General features: G+C 38.0%; 1 protein-coding gene across 1 annotated transcript in view; it reads left to right on the top strand.

Moving 5' to 3' along the window:
- Positions 1-18400, top strand: part of VKORC1L1 (vitamin K epoxide reductase complex subunit 1 like 1) — a 61129-nt gene that overhangs the window by 35113 nt on the left and 7616 nt on the right. Inside the window, exon 2 of the mRNA XM_067706010.1 lies at positions 18065-18174. Within this exon, the coding sequence (XP_067562111.1) occupies positions 18065-18174 (110 nt within the window). The remainder of the gene's footprint in view (positions 1-18064; positions 18175-18400) is intronic.

Raw genomic sequence — 18400 nt, 5'->3', positions numbered from 1 at the left:
TTCCTTCCTGGCTCTGACAAATGCGTATGAGACAAAAACATGTCAGCATGTGAATGGGCTGTAAAGGAATTCATGTTGTCAGAGAGCTAAAGAAGGCAGAAGAGGGTTTTTTTAAAGTGAAGAGCTGACGGGTCAGTGAACAGGATTTCAGAAGATATAACTGAGAGGTTTGGGAGGTAGGGGAGAAGAATGAGATACTAGATTTTAATGGGAAGTACAGAGCAGTGTGAGATTCATGTGATGATGCCTGATTTAGGAAGTCTGACCTTCTGACAGTGACAGGTAAAAGGGATGATGTGAGGCATAATGAGAAGGGTCCTGATAGTTTCTGAGATAAAGATGGCCTACCAGATTTCCTCTCATGATTATGAAGTCTTCCCCTTCAGGTATGGGGAAATGAGGTGGTGCCTTCCTAGAGCTTTAATGTATTGGTTCTTATGAGCTTATTGGATAGGGTGACTTAGCGAGGGCAGGCTTCGCAGTGGAGACTCAATGGTCTAATATCTTCATTCATGGCTTACTGAGTCTGGAAATAGCTTCTCAAGGCTTTTCAGGGTTTTGAGGTTTGAAACCCAAAGTGAGGCCCTTGACCATGACCAATGCACCAAGCTAAATAGCAGTTTGTGAGACCTCTGATGGCCTCACAATTGGTAGTTTTCTTTTCTTTTTTTTTGGTTAGTTTTTACCCTCTGTTAGTCTGGACAGTCTATCTTTACATTCTGTAACTGCATAGTCTTTATCAATAGTGACATTATTCTGGTCAAATACAAAGATTGGCTGACTTTTTCTTTTTTTTTTTAACAGTAGGTCCTTGTTGGTTATCTGTTTTAAATATAGCAGTGTGAACATGTCAGTCCCAAGCTCTCAATCTATCCCTTCCCCCCAACCTTCCCCACTGGTAACCATACGTTCATTCTCTAAGTCTGTGAGTCTATTTCTGTTTTGTAAATAAGTTCATTTGTATTATTTTTTTTTTAGATTATGATATTTGTATTTCTCTGTGGCTGACTTTTTCTTTAGAGGGCCAGATAGCAATTATTTGAGGTTTTGTGGGCCACATGATCTGTCCCAATTAACTTGACTCCCTGAGCCATCTTAATTGTGGCTGTAGTTTTTAGAACCGCACTTCTAAATCCACATTTTAGACCGATTTATAATCCTTCAGATTTTTCTTTTTGGCTGCTTATTAAACACAATTATGTGTGTGGCTCAGAGACATGAAAGCTCAAAATGTCAAAACTCAACTCCATCCTCCATCGTTCTTCCTCCTTTGTTTGTCTCATGATTGTCCTCACCGCCTACCCAGTCATCCTGGAAACTTGGGAGTCAGTCATCCTTCCTCCATAATTCAGTACATTATCAAATCCTCAATTTTACTTCCTAATGATCTTTTGGATCCATCTTTAGTACTCTTACTTCTAGTTCAGACCTTCATATTTCCCCTAAATTATTACAGTAGTTTACAAATTGGTCTCACTGTTTCGAATTCTGACCCCTTGGATCAATCTGTGCTATATACCAGTGCCACAATCCCTTGTTAACCCTCTCAGGCAGAATTAAACCTTCTTCACTTAGGAACATAGGTACTTTACAGTGTTTATTAGTTTGCATTATGTTTCTGGATGTCATTTTTCTCTCTGTTCTTTAAGACAAAGCTTCTTGAGGGTATGGACTGTGCTTCATGCATTTATATGTCCAACTTCACAGCCTTACTGCTTCAAACATCTACTGCTTTGATAAATTTGATAAAATTTGAATAAGTGAATTTTAGATTTCTGGATAAACATAATGGATTTTATGCATGTGTTTATCTCTACACCCTCAGGAAATTCCGAGGAAATGAGAGTAAAGGAATAAAAGAAATTGTATAAAACCACAAAGACAAAAAGAATGGGAAAGTAGACACAGCTCTAAGAAGACTAGCAGCCAGGCATCTTCAGCCATATCCCTATCCCTAACAGTAGGAGACTGGTGGGGTTTTTTTTCCCTAGAGAAACATTTATTTTCCAAAAAAAGAAGAAGTACAGATACTGACATTCAGGGACCTTTAATGATATGATTAGCTCTCTACCTAATAACCCACCTATAGTAACATCTAATGTTGACAAGACCATACATAATAATAAAAATTCCATTCTGCTTTTAAAATCTAAATTACTTTAAAAATTAATTTAAATTTACATAAAGGAAATTGGCTATTTGGCTTCCAGTTTGTTGAATTTAGACAGATGCAGTCAGGTAGCCACCAGTACCATCAACATCAGAACAGTTCCCCTTTTTAGTCAGCCCCTCTTCCATCCCTAACCCCTGGGAAACATTGATCTATTCTCTGTCCTTATAAGTTTTGCCTTTTCCAAAATATCATTTGAATGGAATTTTACAGTATCTAGCTTTGAGTTTGACTTTGTTAACTTAGCATAATGTGTTTGTAGTTGATCCATGTTGTTGCATGTATCAGTAGTCATTTCCTTTTATGACTGAGTGATAGTCCGTGATATGTACTAGTTGGTTCATCCATTTACCTATTGAAGGACAATTGGGTTGTTTCCAATTTTTGGCCATTATGAAGTTATTATAAACTTTTACAATCAGATTTTTGTGTGAGCATAAGTTTTCATTTCTTCTGGGTAAACAACCAGTGGGAGTGCTGGGTCATATGATAAGTGTATGTTTAACTTCATAAGAAACTGCCAGTTTGTTTTCCAAATGACTATACCATTTTGCATGACAACCAACAAAGTATGAGAGTCCCATTTGCTTTGAATCCTTATGAGCACTTCAGTGTGTATGTTTTGTTTTATTGTGTTTATTTACCATTCTGGTAGGTGTGTAGTGGTATGCCATTGGAATTTTAATTTGCATTTTTCTTAATGACTGAAGATGTTGAGCATCTTTCCCTGTACTTATATGTCATCTCTCTCTATATGGTGATGTGCTTATTGAAATCGTTTGCTTTTTTTTTTTTTAACCTAAGTTGGGTTTTTTTTTATGGTTGAGGTTTTAGAGATCTTTATGTATTCTGGATAAAAGTCCTTTGTTTTATATGTAATGTCCAGGTATTTTCTCTCAGTCTCTGGCTTATCGTTTCATTTTCTTAACAGTACCTTTCACAAAGCAAATGTTTTTAAGTTTCAAAGTCCACCTTCTAACCTTCTCTATTGAGAATAGTGCTTGAGGTTTCTTTCTCCATTAAGTTGTCTTTGCACTTTTGTTAAAATCACCAATTGTATCTACTTCTGAGCTCTATATTCTGCTCTGTGATCTCTGAGTCTATCCTTTTTCCAGTAGCACACTATCTTGATTACTATAGCTTTACAATATCTTGAAATTAGTGTTTTCTCCAGCTGTATTCTTTTTCAAAAATGTTTTGACTTTTCTAGTTCCTTTACCTTTTTTTGGGGGGGTGGGGAGTGGCGAGCCACGTGGTTTGCAGGATCTTAGTTCCCTGACCAGGGATCAAACCTGCATCTTTGGCAGTGAAAGTGCAGAGTCCTAACCACTGGACTGCAAGGGAATTCCCTTCTCTACCTTTCTATGTAAATATTTGTCACTGTCTACGAAAAATCCCACTGGTATTTTGATCAGAATTGCATTGAATCTGCATTGCAGTCTGAGCAGAGTTAGTATCCTAACAATATTGAGTCTTCCAGTCTTTCTCCATCTATGTAGGTCTTCTTTATTTTATCAATGTTTTCTAATTTTCAGCATACAGAAACTACACATATGTTGTTAGATTCGTACCTACGTATTTTATTTGTGTTTATGTACTATTGTAAATTATAATTTTGAATGTTTTATTTCCAATAATTCATTTCTAATATATAGAAATACAGTTGATTTTTGTATACTGACCTTGTGTTGTATAACCTTATAAACTCACTCACCTGTTAATTCTAGGAGCTTTTTAGTAGATTCATGGTATGGAAATAAATGAAGACCACCCAAATAAGAACAAGTAGGGCACCAGCCACCATTACTTGCATTTGGCACAGACTCAAAAGGAAATCTAAAAGGAGATTAGAATGGAAAAAAGGGAAAGCTTCAGGTTGTCTTAATTGGAAGTTGTTGGCCATGGGGAAGCTGGAAGCAGGCCTAACTAGAAGTCGGGCATCCTGTGTGGTTGGTTAGGGGAGCATATTTGGCTTTCTCTGGTTGGTCCTAAATTGGAAGTGGGGGCAAAAATTAGGGAAGCTGGCAGTTATTGATCAAGGCCTGGCTGTTTGGATCTGATTGCTACAGAAGTTGTGGTTTGGCTTCCTGGACTGGTTGCTGCAGAGGCTGTGGGTCAGAGTTGTTTTTGGATGTGGTCTGGCTATTGTCCGTTTGTATATTCAGTCTCTCACTTGGGAAATTCTATGTAGACAATCCTGTGGTCTTGCAAATAGAGTTTTATTTCTTCCTTTCTAATTGGTATGCCTTTATTTTCTTCCCTAACTGTACTGGCTAGGACTTTCAGTACAGTGTTGAATAGGAGTGGTGAGAGCAGACATCTTTAATTTAGTTTCTGATCTTAGGGAAAAAAAGATTTAGTCTTTCCCTATTGAATGTGATGTTAGCTGTAGGTTTTTTGTAGATGACCTTTATCAGATCAAAGAAAACCCCTTCTCTTCCTAGTTTGTTAAGCATTTAAAAAATCATGAATGGATGTTGCATTTTGTCAAATGCATTATCTGTATCTACTGAGATCATCATGTGGTTTTTTTTCTTTAGTTTGTTAATATGATGAATCACACTGATAGATTTTTGAATGTTGAACCAGCTTTGCATTCTCACAATTAATCCCCCTTGGTCATGATGTATTATCCTATATGCATATTGCTGGATTTGAGTTACAATATTTTGTTGAGGATTTTTGTGTCTATTTTCATGAGTGAGATGTTCTGTAATTTTTTTTGTTTTTGTTTGCTTCTTGTAATGTTTTTGTCTGGTTTTGATGTCAACGTAATGCTCGCCTCATAAATTGAGTTGAGAAGTATTGCATCCTCTTCTGTTTTCTGGAAGAGATTATTTTCTGGAAGAGATTGTGTAGAATTGGTATTATTTCTTCCATATATATATTAGAATTTGCCAGTGCAACCATCTAGACCTAGAGAGTTTTTGTTTTCTTGAAAGATTCTAAACTATTAATAGTGCTATTGAGATTCTCTTTTTCTTCTTCAGTGAGTTCTGGTATTTGTGAATTTCAAAGTATTTGTCCATTTCATCTAAGTTGTCAAACTTGTGGGCATAGAATTGTTTGTAGTATTCCCTTATTATCCTTTTAATGTCTGTACTTGTCTGTAATGATATCCCCTCTTTCATTTCTGATATTGATACCTTTTGTCTTCTCTGTCTCTTTTTCTTTTTCTCTTTGTCAAGCGTAGCTAGAGATTTATCAATTTTTATTGATCATTTCAAAGAACGAGCTTTTTATTTCATTTACTTTATTGTTTTTCTGTTTCAACTTCATTGATTTCTGCTCTAATCTTATTTTCCCTCCTTCCTTCTTTTAATACTATAAATTTCCCTCTAAGCACCGCTTTAGCTGCATACCACCACTTTTGATATGTTATATTTTTATTCAATTCAAAATATTTTCTAATTTCCTTGAGACTTTGTCTTTGACCTGTGGATTTTTTTTAAGAAGTGTGTTGTTTAATTTCCAAATAATTGGTGGCATTTTTAAGATACGTTTCTGTTACTGGTTTCTAGTTTAATTTTCATTATGGTCAGAGGGTATACTTTGTATGATTTCAATTATTTAAATTTGTTAAGGTTTGTATATAATATGTTTGTGTTTTGTTTATAGTGTGGTTTATCTTGATGTGTATTTGAAAAGAATATATATTCTGCTATTGTTGGGTGGAATGTTCTACAAATGTCAGATCAGGTTGGTCTGGGTATGATGTTCTTTGAGTTTATCAACACTTTTATTTTCACTGAGTTTTTTTTAAATTTAAATTTTAATGTTTTTAATATTTCTTTTTTAATTTAAAAAAATTAATTTTGTCTGTGTTGAGTCTTCGTTATTGTGCGTGGGCTTTCTCTAGTTGTGGCAAGCAGGGGCCACTCTTTGTTGCAGTGCGTGGGCTTCTCATTGTGGTGGCTTCTCTTGTTGCAGAGCACGGGCTCTAGGCACATGGGCTTCAGTATTATGGCACTCGGGTTCAGTAGTTGTGGCATGTGGGCTCTAGAGCGCAGGCTCAGTAGTTGTGGCACATGGGCTTAGCTGCTCTGCGGCATGTGGGATCTTCCTGGAGCAGGGATTGAACCCATGTCCCCTGCATTGGCAGGTGAATTCTTAACCACTGTGCCACCGGGGAGGTCCCTGAGTTTTTTGTTTTTAATCCATAATGTTTGTATTTTGCTAAATTTGAGGAGTTTTAGGCCACTATTTCTTAAAAAACTTTTGTGCCTCTATCTCTTTTTCTGTCCCCTTCTGGGAATCCAGTAACATAAATGTTAAACTGTTTGGTATTGTCCTAGAAGTTCCTAAGTGCCTGTTCATTTTTTTTTTTCTTTTTCTCTGTTCTTCAGGTTGGATAATTTCTATTGATCAATCTTTCAGCTCACTGAATCTTCCCCTTTGCCATCTTCATTCTGCTTTTGACTTCATCTAGTGAATTTTTAATTTCAGATCTTTCATTGTTATGTAATTTCCATTTGGTTCCTGTTTTATAGTTATTCTTTCTCTTCTGAGAACTTCCATCTTTCCAGTCATTTTTCATTACCTTCACCTTGTGGAACATAGATACAACTGTTTTAAATCTTTTTCTGATAACTCCAATATCTATGTCATTTTAGGATTGACACCTTTTTTTTCCCCTGAGAATTGGTCACTTTTTCTTTTTTCGGTTCGTTGTACGTCATATAATTTTGGAATATATCCTCAACTCATTTGGAATGTATCTTGAATATTTTGGCTTCTGTTAAAATCTTGAGAATATTGATTTTTGTTTTAACACGCAATCAAACCAGTTAGATTAAGACTACAAGTTCTACCTCCTCTGTGGGTGATAGTTTCAATGTCACTTCCATTTTCAAAGCCTTTGCCCTCACATGCCCCACTCAATAGTCAGTCTTCATCTTGAGTGGTGTTTAGTTCTCAAAGACTTTGGTGGGCTTCTTTGGTTCTGTTCCATGATTTTGCAGCTCAGGGGTGAGACTGGGACTTGTGTTAGTTGCTACACAAAATTAGGAGATCCTTTCTTTGGCTTCCTCCTTGCTGGGATTTTCTTCCTAACCTCTGGTTCCCAGCGGCCCCTTTTCCAGTTTCTCTAGCTAGAAAGACAGGTTTCTCACAGAGCATTTTACTCCCCTTGCTGTCACATAGTTCCACATGACAGATTTCACCCTCAGGGTAAAGCAGTGAGAGAAAAGAGAACAAAAATGACAGGATTCCCCTTACTTGCTTAAGACCACAGGGGGGCCCCTTTTCTCATTTCTTCCAGGCAGAGACAGGTTTTCTCTCAATTTGAGATACCTGGACTGTCATCCCTGAGCTGCAGTTTCAGAACCCTTGCTCACCTTTAAGCAACGCCAGGAGGGAAAAAATAATATGAACACAAACTGTGGTTGCCCCCCTCACACTACTCAGCTCACATGGGTCCCTTTTCTTCATCTTCTAGCCAGAAAGAGGAGCTTTTTTTGGCTGTCTGCTACCCTTGGGCAATTCTGAAACTTGAGCTACTCTTGCTTCGAAGGCAGAAGGTAGAAGAGGGGAAAACCCCCAGAAAACTCCACAGTACTGGTTGTTCAAGTTTCAACTTCTCTCCCCTGTTCACTTACTGTTTTTACTTTTTAGAGTTCTCAGGTGGTTGGTTTTCATATTCTTTCCAATTTTCAGTTGTAATCAGTGAGAGAGAGAGGCTATGGTGGGCGTAATCTATTTTGTCCAGCACTGGAATTGGCATTCATTTTTTAAATTATAAATTTATGTATTTATTTTTGGCTGCATTGGGTCTTCGTTGCTGCGTGCAGGCTTTCTCTAGTTGCAGCGAGTGGGGGGGCTACTCTTCGTTGTGGTGCACGTGCTTCTCATTGCGGTGGCTTCTCTTGTTGTGGAGCACAGGCTCTAGGCATGAGGGCTTCAGTAGTTGTGGCTCACGGGCTCTAGAGCACAGGCTCAGTAGTTGTGGTGCACGGGCTCAGTTGCTCTGCAGCATGTGGGATCTTCCCAGACCAGGGCTCGAACCTGTGTCCCCTGCATTGGCAGACAGATTCTTAACCACTGCACCACTAGGGAAGTCCCAGCATTCATATTTTTAATGCCTTGGTCTACAGATGACTTGACAGTTAAGGGTCCTCAGACATTTGAGAAAAGTCTTCAGTGTGAGAGACAGATACACATAGACACACACCAAGGAACTCAGAGGAAACAGAAAATGAAGCTGCCTGAAGTAAACTTAAAATAAACATAAATGGTTTTATCTCATTAAATCTGAGAAAAAAAAGTGGTTACCCAGAAACAAAGCAAGATGCTATTTATGTAAAAGGAACCATCAGAGAATAAGAATCCAGTGTATGGTAGCAATAAGTTTAATAAATGAATTAAGATTACTTGGAAGATTACATCATGTTAATCTCCTAGAAAATGGGACCAAAGGAAAGAGAGATGGAAAAGTAAAAGAAAATTAGAGGTTCTGTTTTAGAAGTCTAGCAGTTGCCTAAATCAAATGTGAAAATTGTCTGTACTGAAGAACACAAATTTCTATACTGAAAGAGCCTACTAAGGGCCCTTCACAATGAATGAATGAAGACCCACAACAAGGCACATCCTTTGTGAAATTTTATATCACTAGAATTAACATGCAGTTTCTTAAAGCTTCATGGAGGGACAAAAACAGGTCATATTCAAAGGTCAGAGTGGCATCAGATTTTTCAAGGACCAACTCTGGAAGTAGGTTAGTGGAACAATGTCTTTAAAAATTCTGAAGGAAAATTATTTTAAATTTGTAATTATATACCCAAACAAAATGTCAGTCCAGTGTGATGGTAGAAGAAATATATATATATATATATATATATATATATATATATATATATATATTCTTTGACCGTGCCACATGGCTTGCAGGATCTCAGTTCCCCAGCCAGGGATTGAACCCGGGCCACGGCAGTGAAAGCCCTGAATCCTAACCACTAGGCCACCAGGGAACTCCCTAGAAAGATATTTTTAGACTTTCAACATCTCAGAAATTTTACCTCTAGTATGTGTTTTCTCAAGGAAGCTATTAGAAGATTGTTTCACCAAAACAGATGCTTAAACTCAGGGGGAAAGGAGCATGCCAAACCTAAGAAATGAAAGATTCAGTGTAGGGAAGAGATTGGAAGTCTTAGGATGACAGCTGTGCAGCAAGCCCAGAGAGCAGCCAGCCCAAATCAAGTCCTCTGGAGTGGATCAGGAAGGTCAAGGGTTACAGGGAAGGTGTCTCCAGGGGAAAAAGTGCAATTCATAGATTTTTTAAAAAATTATTTATTTATTTATTTATGGCTGCGTTGGGTCTTTGTTGCTGTGTGCGGGCTTTCTCTAGTTGCGGTGAGTGGGGGCTACTCTTCGTTGTGGTGCGCGGGCTTCTCATTGCGGTGGCTTCTCGTTACCGAGCACGGGCTCTAGGCTCGCAGGCTTCAGTAGTTGTGGTGCACGGGCTCAGTAGTTGTGGCTTGTGGGCTCTAGAGCGCAGGCTCAGTAGTTGTGGGGCACAGGCTTAGTTGCTCCATGGCACGTGATATCTTCCCGGACCAGGGCTCAAACCCGTGTCCCTTGCGTTGGCAGGCGGATTCTTAACCACTGCGCCACCAGGGAAGTCCTTACATATATTTATAAGTGAAAATAATTTTTTTTTTTTAATTTTGGCCATGCCGCACGGCATGTAGGATTGGGATCTTAGTTCCCCAACCAGGAGAGAATATTTTTAAGTGGTATGTGTAAGCAAGCATCTCAACAAATTCTTCCTCAGAGTAAGGAAAATACCAGAGGAACTCCTTTTTTTTTTTTGCGGTACGCGGACCTCTCACTGTTGTGGCCTCTCCCGTTGCGGAGCGCAGGCTCCGGACGCGCAGGCTCAGCGGCCATGGCTCACGGGCCCAGCCGCTCCGCGGCATGTGGGATCTTCCTGGACCGGGGCACGAACCCGTGTCCCCTGCATCGGCAGGCGGACTCTCAACCACTGCTCCACCAGGGAAGCCTTCCTGAATGTTTTAATCATGATATTAGAGCCTTGGTAGATTTTCCATGATGAAAGATTGTTTGCAGTAAAATTTATCAAATGCTTTTTGTCTGTTGAGATTATTATATGGTTTTTTCTTTCATTCTATTAATGTGATGACACATTGATTTGCATATATTGAATCATCCTTGCATCCCGAATGTAAATTCCTCTTGTTCATGGTGAACGGTCCTTTTAATATGCTGCTGAATTTGATTTGCTAGTAATACTTTTTAAAATAAATTTATTTATTTATTTATTTATTTAGGCTGCACTGGGTCTTCGTTGCTGCACGCAGGCTTTCTCTGGTTGCGGCGAGCGGGGCTACTCTTCATTGCAGTGTGCGGGCTTCTCATTGTGGTGGCTTCTCTTGTTGCGGAGCATAGGCTCTAGGCGCGCGGGCTTCAGTAGTTGCAGTACACGGGCTCAGTAGTTGTGGCTTGTGGGCTCTAGAGCGCAGGCTCAGTAGTTGTTGTGCACGGGCTTAGTTGCTCCGCGGTATGTGAGATCTTCCCGGACCAGGGCTTGAAACTGTGTCCCCTGAATTGGCAGGCGGATTCTTAACCACTGTGCCACCAGGGAAGTCCCTGCTAGTAATATTTTATTGACAGTTTTTGCATCTATATTAATCTGGGTATTGGCCTGTAATTTTCTTTTCTGGTAGTATCCTTTTTTGGCTTTGGTATCAGGATTATGCTGGCCTCATAAGATGAGTTTGGCCTCTTCAAATTTTTTGGAAGACTTCGAGAAAGATTGGCACAAAATTAACCATTTTAGAGGGTACAGTGACATTTAGTATACTTGCAGTGTTGTGCAATCATCATCTCTATCCATTTCCAAAACATTTTGGTTACCCCCAAAGGAGATACTGTACCAATTAAGCAATCACTTCTCACTGCCCCCTCTCCCAGCCCCTGGCAACCACAAACCTACTTTCTGTCTCTATGGATCTGTCTGTTCTGGAACTCTCATATAAATGTGATATTTTGTGTCTGGCATTTTTCACTTAGCATAATGTATTCAAGGTTCATCCATGTTGTAGCATGTATCAGTACTTCATTCCTTTTTATGGCTGAATAATATTCCATTGTATGGATATACTGTGTTTTGTGTATCCATTCATCAGTTAATGGGCATTGAGTTGTTTCCATCTTTTGGCTATTGTGAATAGTGCTGCTGTGAACAAGTACTTGTACTTTCTTGAATACCTGTTTTCAAATATTTGGGGTATATACCTAGGAGTGGAATTGCTGAGTCATATGGTAATTCCATGTTTAACTTTTTGAGGAACCAAAAAATTGTTTTCCTCAGCAGCTGCTCCATTTTACCCACCAGCAGTATACAAGGGTTCCAGTATCTCCATATCCTCGCCAACATTTGTTATTTTCTTTTTTTAAAAAAAAGTTATAGCCATGGAATCTGTAAAAATATAATTTATTAAAAGGTATATTATTTATTTTATTGAGGTATAATTGACATATCATTTTAGGTGTACAATGCATTGATTTGATATTTGTATATATTGCAAAATGATCACCATAATAAGTCCAGTTAACATCGATCACCATACATAGGTATACAAAATTTTTCTTTTCTTTTTTTTTGTTTTTTTTGCGGTACGTGGGCCTCTCACCATTGTGGCCTCTCCCGTTGCGGAGCACAGGCTCCGGACGCGCAGGCTTAGCGGCCATGGCTCACGGGCCCAGCCGCTCCGCGGCATGTGGGATCTTCCTGGACTGGGGCACGAACCTGTGTCCCCTGCATTGGCAGGCGGACTCTCAACCACTGCGCCACCAGGGAAGCCCCAAAATTTCTTTCTTGTGATGAGAACTTTCAAGATCCACTTACCTAGCTACTTGCAAATATACAATACAGTAGTCTTAACTGTAGTCACCATACTATACATTATATCCCCAGGGCTTATTCATTTTGTAACTGGAAATTTGTACCTTTTGACTCTCTTTACCAGTTTTGCCCACTCCCTCCCTGAGGCAACCACCAATCTGTTCTCTATATCCATGAGCTCAATTTTTTTGTTCATTTGTTATTTGTTGTTTTTTTAGGTCCCACATATAAGTGAGATCATACAGTATTTTTCTTTTTCTGTGTGACTTATTTCATTTAGCATAATGCCCTCAAGGTCCATCCATGTTGTTGCAAATGGCAAGCTTTCATTCTTTTTTATGGCTGCATAATATTCTATTATATATATATTATCACACACACACACACACACACAGCCAGCACATTTCCTTTATCCATTCATCCATTGATGGACATTTAGGTTGTTTCCATGCCTTGGCTATTGTAAATAATGTTACAGTGAACATAATACACATCTTTTCCAGTTAGTGTTTTTGTTTTCTTTGGATAAATACCCAGTAGTGGAATTGCTGGATCATGTGGTAGCTCTATTTTTAGTTGTTTGAGGAACCTCCATACTGTTTGCCATAGTGGCTGCACCAATTAACATTCCCACCAACAATGTACAAGGGTTCTCTTTTCTCCACATCCTCACCAACGCTTATTTCTTGTCTTTTTGATAGTAGCCACTCTAACAGGTATGAGGTGTTATCTCATTGTGGTTTTGATTTATATTTCCCTGATGACTAGTGTTGTTGAATATCTTTTCATGTACTTGTTAGCCATCTGTCTTCTTTGGAAAAATGTCTATTTAGTTTCTCTGCCCATTTAAAAAGTCAGATTGTTTGGTTTTTTGCTATTGCGTTGTGTGAGTTCTTTATATATTTTGGGTATTAACCCCTTATCAGATATATGATTTGCAAATATTTTCTCCCATTCAGTAGTTTGCCTTTTCATTTTGTTGATGGTTCCTTTTGCCCTGCAGCAGCTTTTTAGTTTGATGTAATCCTACTTGTTTATTTTTGTTGCCTTTGCTTTTGGTGTTAAATCCAAAAAATCATTGCCTAGACTAATGTCGAGGAGCTTACTGCCTATGTTTTCTTCTAGGAGTATTATGGTTTCAGTTCTTACATTCAGGTCTTTAATCCATTTTGAGCTAATTTTTGTGTATGGTGTATATAGTGGTCTAGTTTCATTATTTTGATATGGCTGTCCAGTTTTCCTAGCACCATTTATTGAAGACATTATCCTTCCCCATTTTATATTCTTGGCTCCTTTATCATAAATTAATTTACCATATATATGTGGGTTTATTTCTGAGCTCTCTATTCTGTTCCTTTGATCTATGTGTCTCTTTTTTATGCCACTGCCATACTGATTTGAATGCTGTACCTTTGTAGTATAGTTGAAAATCAGAGACTGTGATGTCTCCAGCTTTGTTCTTCTTTCTCGACATTGCTTTGGCTCTTCAGGGTCTTTTGTGATTTCACAAAAACTTTAGGATTCTTGTTCTATTTCTACTTTATCTCACCCCAGCTTTTAAAATTTTGTCTGATCTGTGATTTGTTTTTTGTTGGGGTGGGGAGAATTGGTCAAAAGCAGTGATTTTTCAAACTTTTTGATGTCAGAACCCCTTTATATCTTTAATAATTATTGAATACCCCTAAAAGGTTTTGTTTGTGTGAGTTATATCTTTGTGGGGTTTATTTATTTAAATATTTATTTTTTAAATTTTTGGCTGTGTTGGGTCTTCGTTGCTGTGCGCGGGCTTTCTCTAGTTGTGGTGAGCGGGGGCTACTCTTCGTTGCGGTGTGTGGGCTTCTCATTGTGGTGGCTTCTCTTTGTTGCAGAGCACGGGCTTCAGTAGTTGTGGTACATGGGCTCAGTAGTTGTGGCTCACGGGCTCTAGAGCGCAGGCTTAGCAGTTGTGGAAAGATCCCACATCCACTGCATGTGGGATCTTTCTGGTCCAGGGATCGAACCCATGTCCCCTGCGTTGGCAGGCAGATTCTTAACCACTGCGCCACCAGGGAAGCCCCTATATCTTTGGTATTTACTGTATTAGAAGTTACAAACTGAGAAATTATTTAAATATGTATTCACTCATTGAAACGTAATAAACCCATTACATGTTAACAAAATATTTTCATGAATAATAACTTTTTCCAAACACACACACACAAAATAGTGGAAAGACTGCCTAGTTTCTCTTATTGCAAATCTCTTTAAAGCCTGCCATAAGATAAGACTGTTGGATTCTCATATCAGCTCCTATATTCAGTCTATTGCATTATCACATGTGTTGCATGTAGCCTTTGGAAAACTCCCCTATACACTTATGAGAGAATGATAATGAAGGAGGCAAAGAATGTCTTAGATTTATCCTCAGGGACCTAGGATACCCAAGTTGGAGAGCAATTGGTTTTAAGATTTGTTGTTTCTGGCAAAATTAGGAGTGTTTAGAAACCTTTCAACAATTTCTCATAATACCTAGGGAAGAGGTATGGGTTGTTTATGCACCCAAATACAGAATATCCAAGGAAGTTACTATTTGGGTCAAAGATGATCCTTTTTTTAGAGTCAGAGATTAAAGAGAAGTTCTCATTTGCATAATCACTTCATTGATTTTATTCAATAGTATACTGAAGCAAAATGAACATCTGTATAAGTGGTACTTTAAGAAAACATTTCTTTTTGCTCCGTTGATTAATATCCCATCTTGTTCCATAAAGTACTTGGGGCATATAATTAGTATAATAGAGTTTTGAATATAGATGGGACAAGAAGAAAAAGGTTAGAAACTAAGATAAAGCCAAGCATAAAGTTAGCACATAAAATTTATTTCATACACTTTTGTATAGCTTTTAGAAGTGGGAGAAAACTACAGTATTTTCAAATGTTCCAACTTGAAAAAAAGATTCACTAAGTGTTTTTAATTACTCACACCATCCTTAGCAATTGTGAAGTATAGTGTCATTTATGAAAATCTGCTCTTATTCACCTTTCCTAGGAAAATAATCTTATGTAATGCCAGTCTACTTTGCTAGTGATTTCACTTGCTAACAGTTATTCCATCAGCCTTATCAAAGTTTATTAAGCGTTATTCAACTTTATTAATTGTATTTATCAAGGAATTAAGCTATTATTCTGTTTGGTTGAAAATGCTGGAATGGTAACTGCATTTTATAACTTAATGCAACATGAGAGAAAGAGCACAACACTGCGATCCAAGAGACCAGAGATCTAATTTTGGTTCCGAGACTGGATTCCTACAAGCCTAGGCAGCCACGTGCATTTTGCTCATGGGTGGAGAGGAGTGTGGATTGCTGGAAAGCGACTAACAATTTAATTTGGGAGATGGAAGCACTCTGTAGAATGTTGAGGTGTTTTTTTGTTTTGTTTTTTTTATGAACGGTACTTACATTCTCACTTCACACTCCTGGAATTACTTCACACTCCAGAATTACTGTACCAGGACTAGTATACCAGGATTACAATTTGTATACCAGGGTTACTCAGGTGTATGTATTTGTCAAAATTATACAGTTAAGATTTGTGCATTAAATATATGTACATTTTACCTTAAAAAATCTAAAAATAATCATCAGGTGGTTGGGGGTAGAGGTGGAGATAAAACAAGAAAGGCACAATTTTCGAAACTGGGTGATAGGGACCTAAGGTTATTACACTGTTCTTTTCACTTTATGTATATACATTTGAAGCTTTCCATGTCAAAATGTTTGTATTTTTTTTAAAGCAACATTTTGGTCTACCATATTAGAAGGTCAAAAGATAGCATTTAAAACTGACAAATCAAGAAATAGCAGTGTAAGCGTATTATTTAGAAACGTGGAAGTAAATAGAAGGGAAAAACAGTTAAAAGGTATCAAAGTGGTTGCCTATGGGGATCAGAGCTGAGTGTGGAGAGGCCTGGAGTAGGAAATATCTCTATTTTGTTTTATAAGGCTTTTAGTGTTACTTGATTTTTAAACCTTATGCATGTATTACTTTGATAAAATGATGCATTCATTCTATGGATTACTGCTTTGCTTTCAAGGAAAATATCCACAGGATCATATGTGAATAATTAGGCATAGACCAATGCTTAGAATATAAAAATTCTGTTTATGTATGATAATTCTGGCACTATGCCCAGTTATTTCCATTGCCAAAGTTGGTGATTTACATTTGAATTCCTACTTCAGATGAGTAGGGCTTCAAAGTGTGATTGCATAGTTTGTCCCTGCCCTCCTGCAGTTTGGTCTTTACACAATAGTCAAGAGCGATCATAAATAAGCTTATATTACTCTCCTGTTTAAAAGCCACTGACTGCCTTCCCATTGCAGTTAGAATAGAATTCAAACTCTTCATCATGGCCTACAAACAAGGCTATAAATTATATAAATGATGGAACGGTGCCTCATTCTCTTGCCACTCTCCCTCATCAGTGTCAGCCTTGATGGTCTTCTTTTACACACTCATAGCTCTTTCCAGGCCTTTGTACTTGGCATTCCTCATGAGATTGACTGCTTCAGGATTTCTTCAGGATTTAATTCCTGCAAAAGGCCTTCCCTGACCATCTAGCTGGAGTAGCTCCTTCCACCCCTTCTCCGTCTAGAGCAGTGGTGCGGAGTGTGGTCCTCAGACCAGAAGCATGAGCATCACATGGGAGCATTTTGTTTTGTTTTGTTTTGTTTGGAAATGCAGTCCTACACCCCACCACAGACCAGCTGCAGTAAAATCTGCATTTTAACAAAACTCCAAGGTGATTGCATGCTGTTTAAAATTTTCAAAAGCTCTGATGTAGAATAACCAACCTTCTCAACTTTCCTGTGTATCTGTTAATAGTGCATCCATTGCTGAAGATAAGTTAGTCATTTACTTGTCTATTACTTTTCCCTAAATGGAATATGAGCCCCACAAGGGCACCACTTTGACTTGTTCACTCGGGACAAGTCAGCGCCTGACCCACTGTCTGCACCTGGAACACACTCAATGAGTGTTTGATGTGTAAAAGAATAAACACATATGATCGAGATTATTTTGCGTTCCTTGACGCATATAATTGTATAATAACAATCTTCATGGTTCTCACTTACTTGTAAAACTAGGGTTATCTCCCAACATCATCATTATGAAGAGATTTCACTCTCTTTCTTAGACACTAAAGTCGTGTGACTAGTAAGGAATCACTTATTTATCCTTATTTTCAGGTAGTTTGTCTTCAGAACCCAAGTTTAGATTTTATTGAGTAATTTGCTACAGACTGAAAACATTTTCTTTTTGGTATTTTAAAAAGCACTTTCATTCAGAGTTAAAGTTATTATCAAAGGTTTTTATCCAAAGTAAATGTTAGTTTGATATTTGTATCAAATTTTATTAAATCAGAATTTAATTTTTAATAAGAAAATAAGATTCTGAAAATGTAAAGTCAAATGCAACATTTTCAGTTAAACTGCAAATAAAAACTAATGGGGCAAATAATGTATCAACTTTTTACTCTTGAGATAAGATTCTAGGGAAAGACTTTAAGTTTCTGATATTCTATCGTACATTTAAAGGTATGTTCCCAGGATATGTTTCCTCATGCATGTCCCGGTCAGGAAGCAACATTATGGTCTATGTTAGGAGAGCTTACATCAGTGACTTTTAACTGGTGGTGATTTTGCCCCCAGGGGACATTTGGCAATGGCTGACGACATTTTGGGAGGCACAGCTGGCAGGCGGGTGGAGGCCACGGATACTGCTGAACATCTTGTAAGGCACTGAATAGCCCTCCACCACAAAGAAGCGTTTAGTCCAGCATGTCAGTGGTGCTGCTGCTAAGAGACCCTGGCTTACATCGAAAGAGCCCTTCCTCTGCAAATACTAATGCTGTCAGGAAAAGAGACTATATAGAAATGAGCAATTTAGAGATTCAGATGGGTATGTGGGCATGATATGCTCAGATAATTCTACATTTTTTAAAATAGGAAAACTCAAGTATAGGGTTACTGGTTTTCTTTATTTTACAGATGGGGTCGAGGATTTGGTCTTTTGGGTTCCATTTTTGGAAAGGATGGTGTATTAAACCAGCCAAACAGTGTCTTTGGACTTATATTTTATATACTACAGTTATTACTTGGTAAGTATTTTACAGCAAAATACAAAAATAAGTTCGTTATATTTCATTTAGTACTTTGTGTCTTTGCCCTGATGTGTCTTTATATTAAATAAAAGCATATGTTAGTGATAGAACAACTGGTTTGTAACACATTTTGGTGTTGTGAAAACTTGGTTCACTAAGATTTTGACAAAGCTCATGCTGAACGTGGTATCTGTTGGTGTTTAATCAGGGATAGCAGCATCCC

The sequence above is a fragment of the Pseudorca crassidens genome, chromosome 15, assembly GCF_039906515.1.
Source record: "Pseudorca crassidens isolate mPseCra1 chromosome 15, mPseCra1.hap1, whole genome shotgun sequence".
Classification (NCBI taxonomy): domain Eukaryota; kingdom Metazoa; phylum Chordata; class Mammalia; order Artiodactyla; family Delphinidae; genus Pseudorca; species Pseudorca crassidens.
The sequence above is the reverse complement of the archived record's forward strand: the minus strand, read 5'-3'. Positions and strand labels throughout refer to the sequence as shown.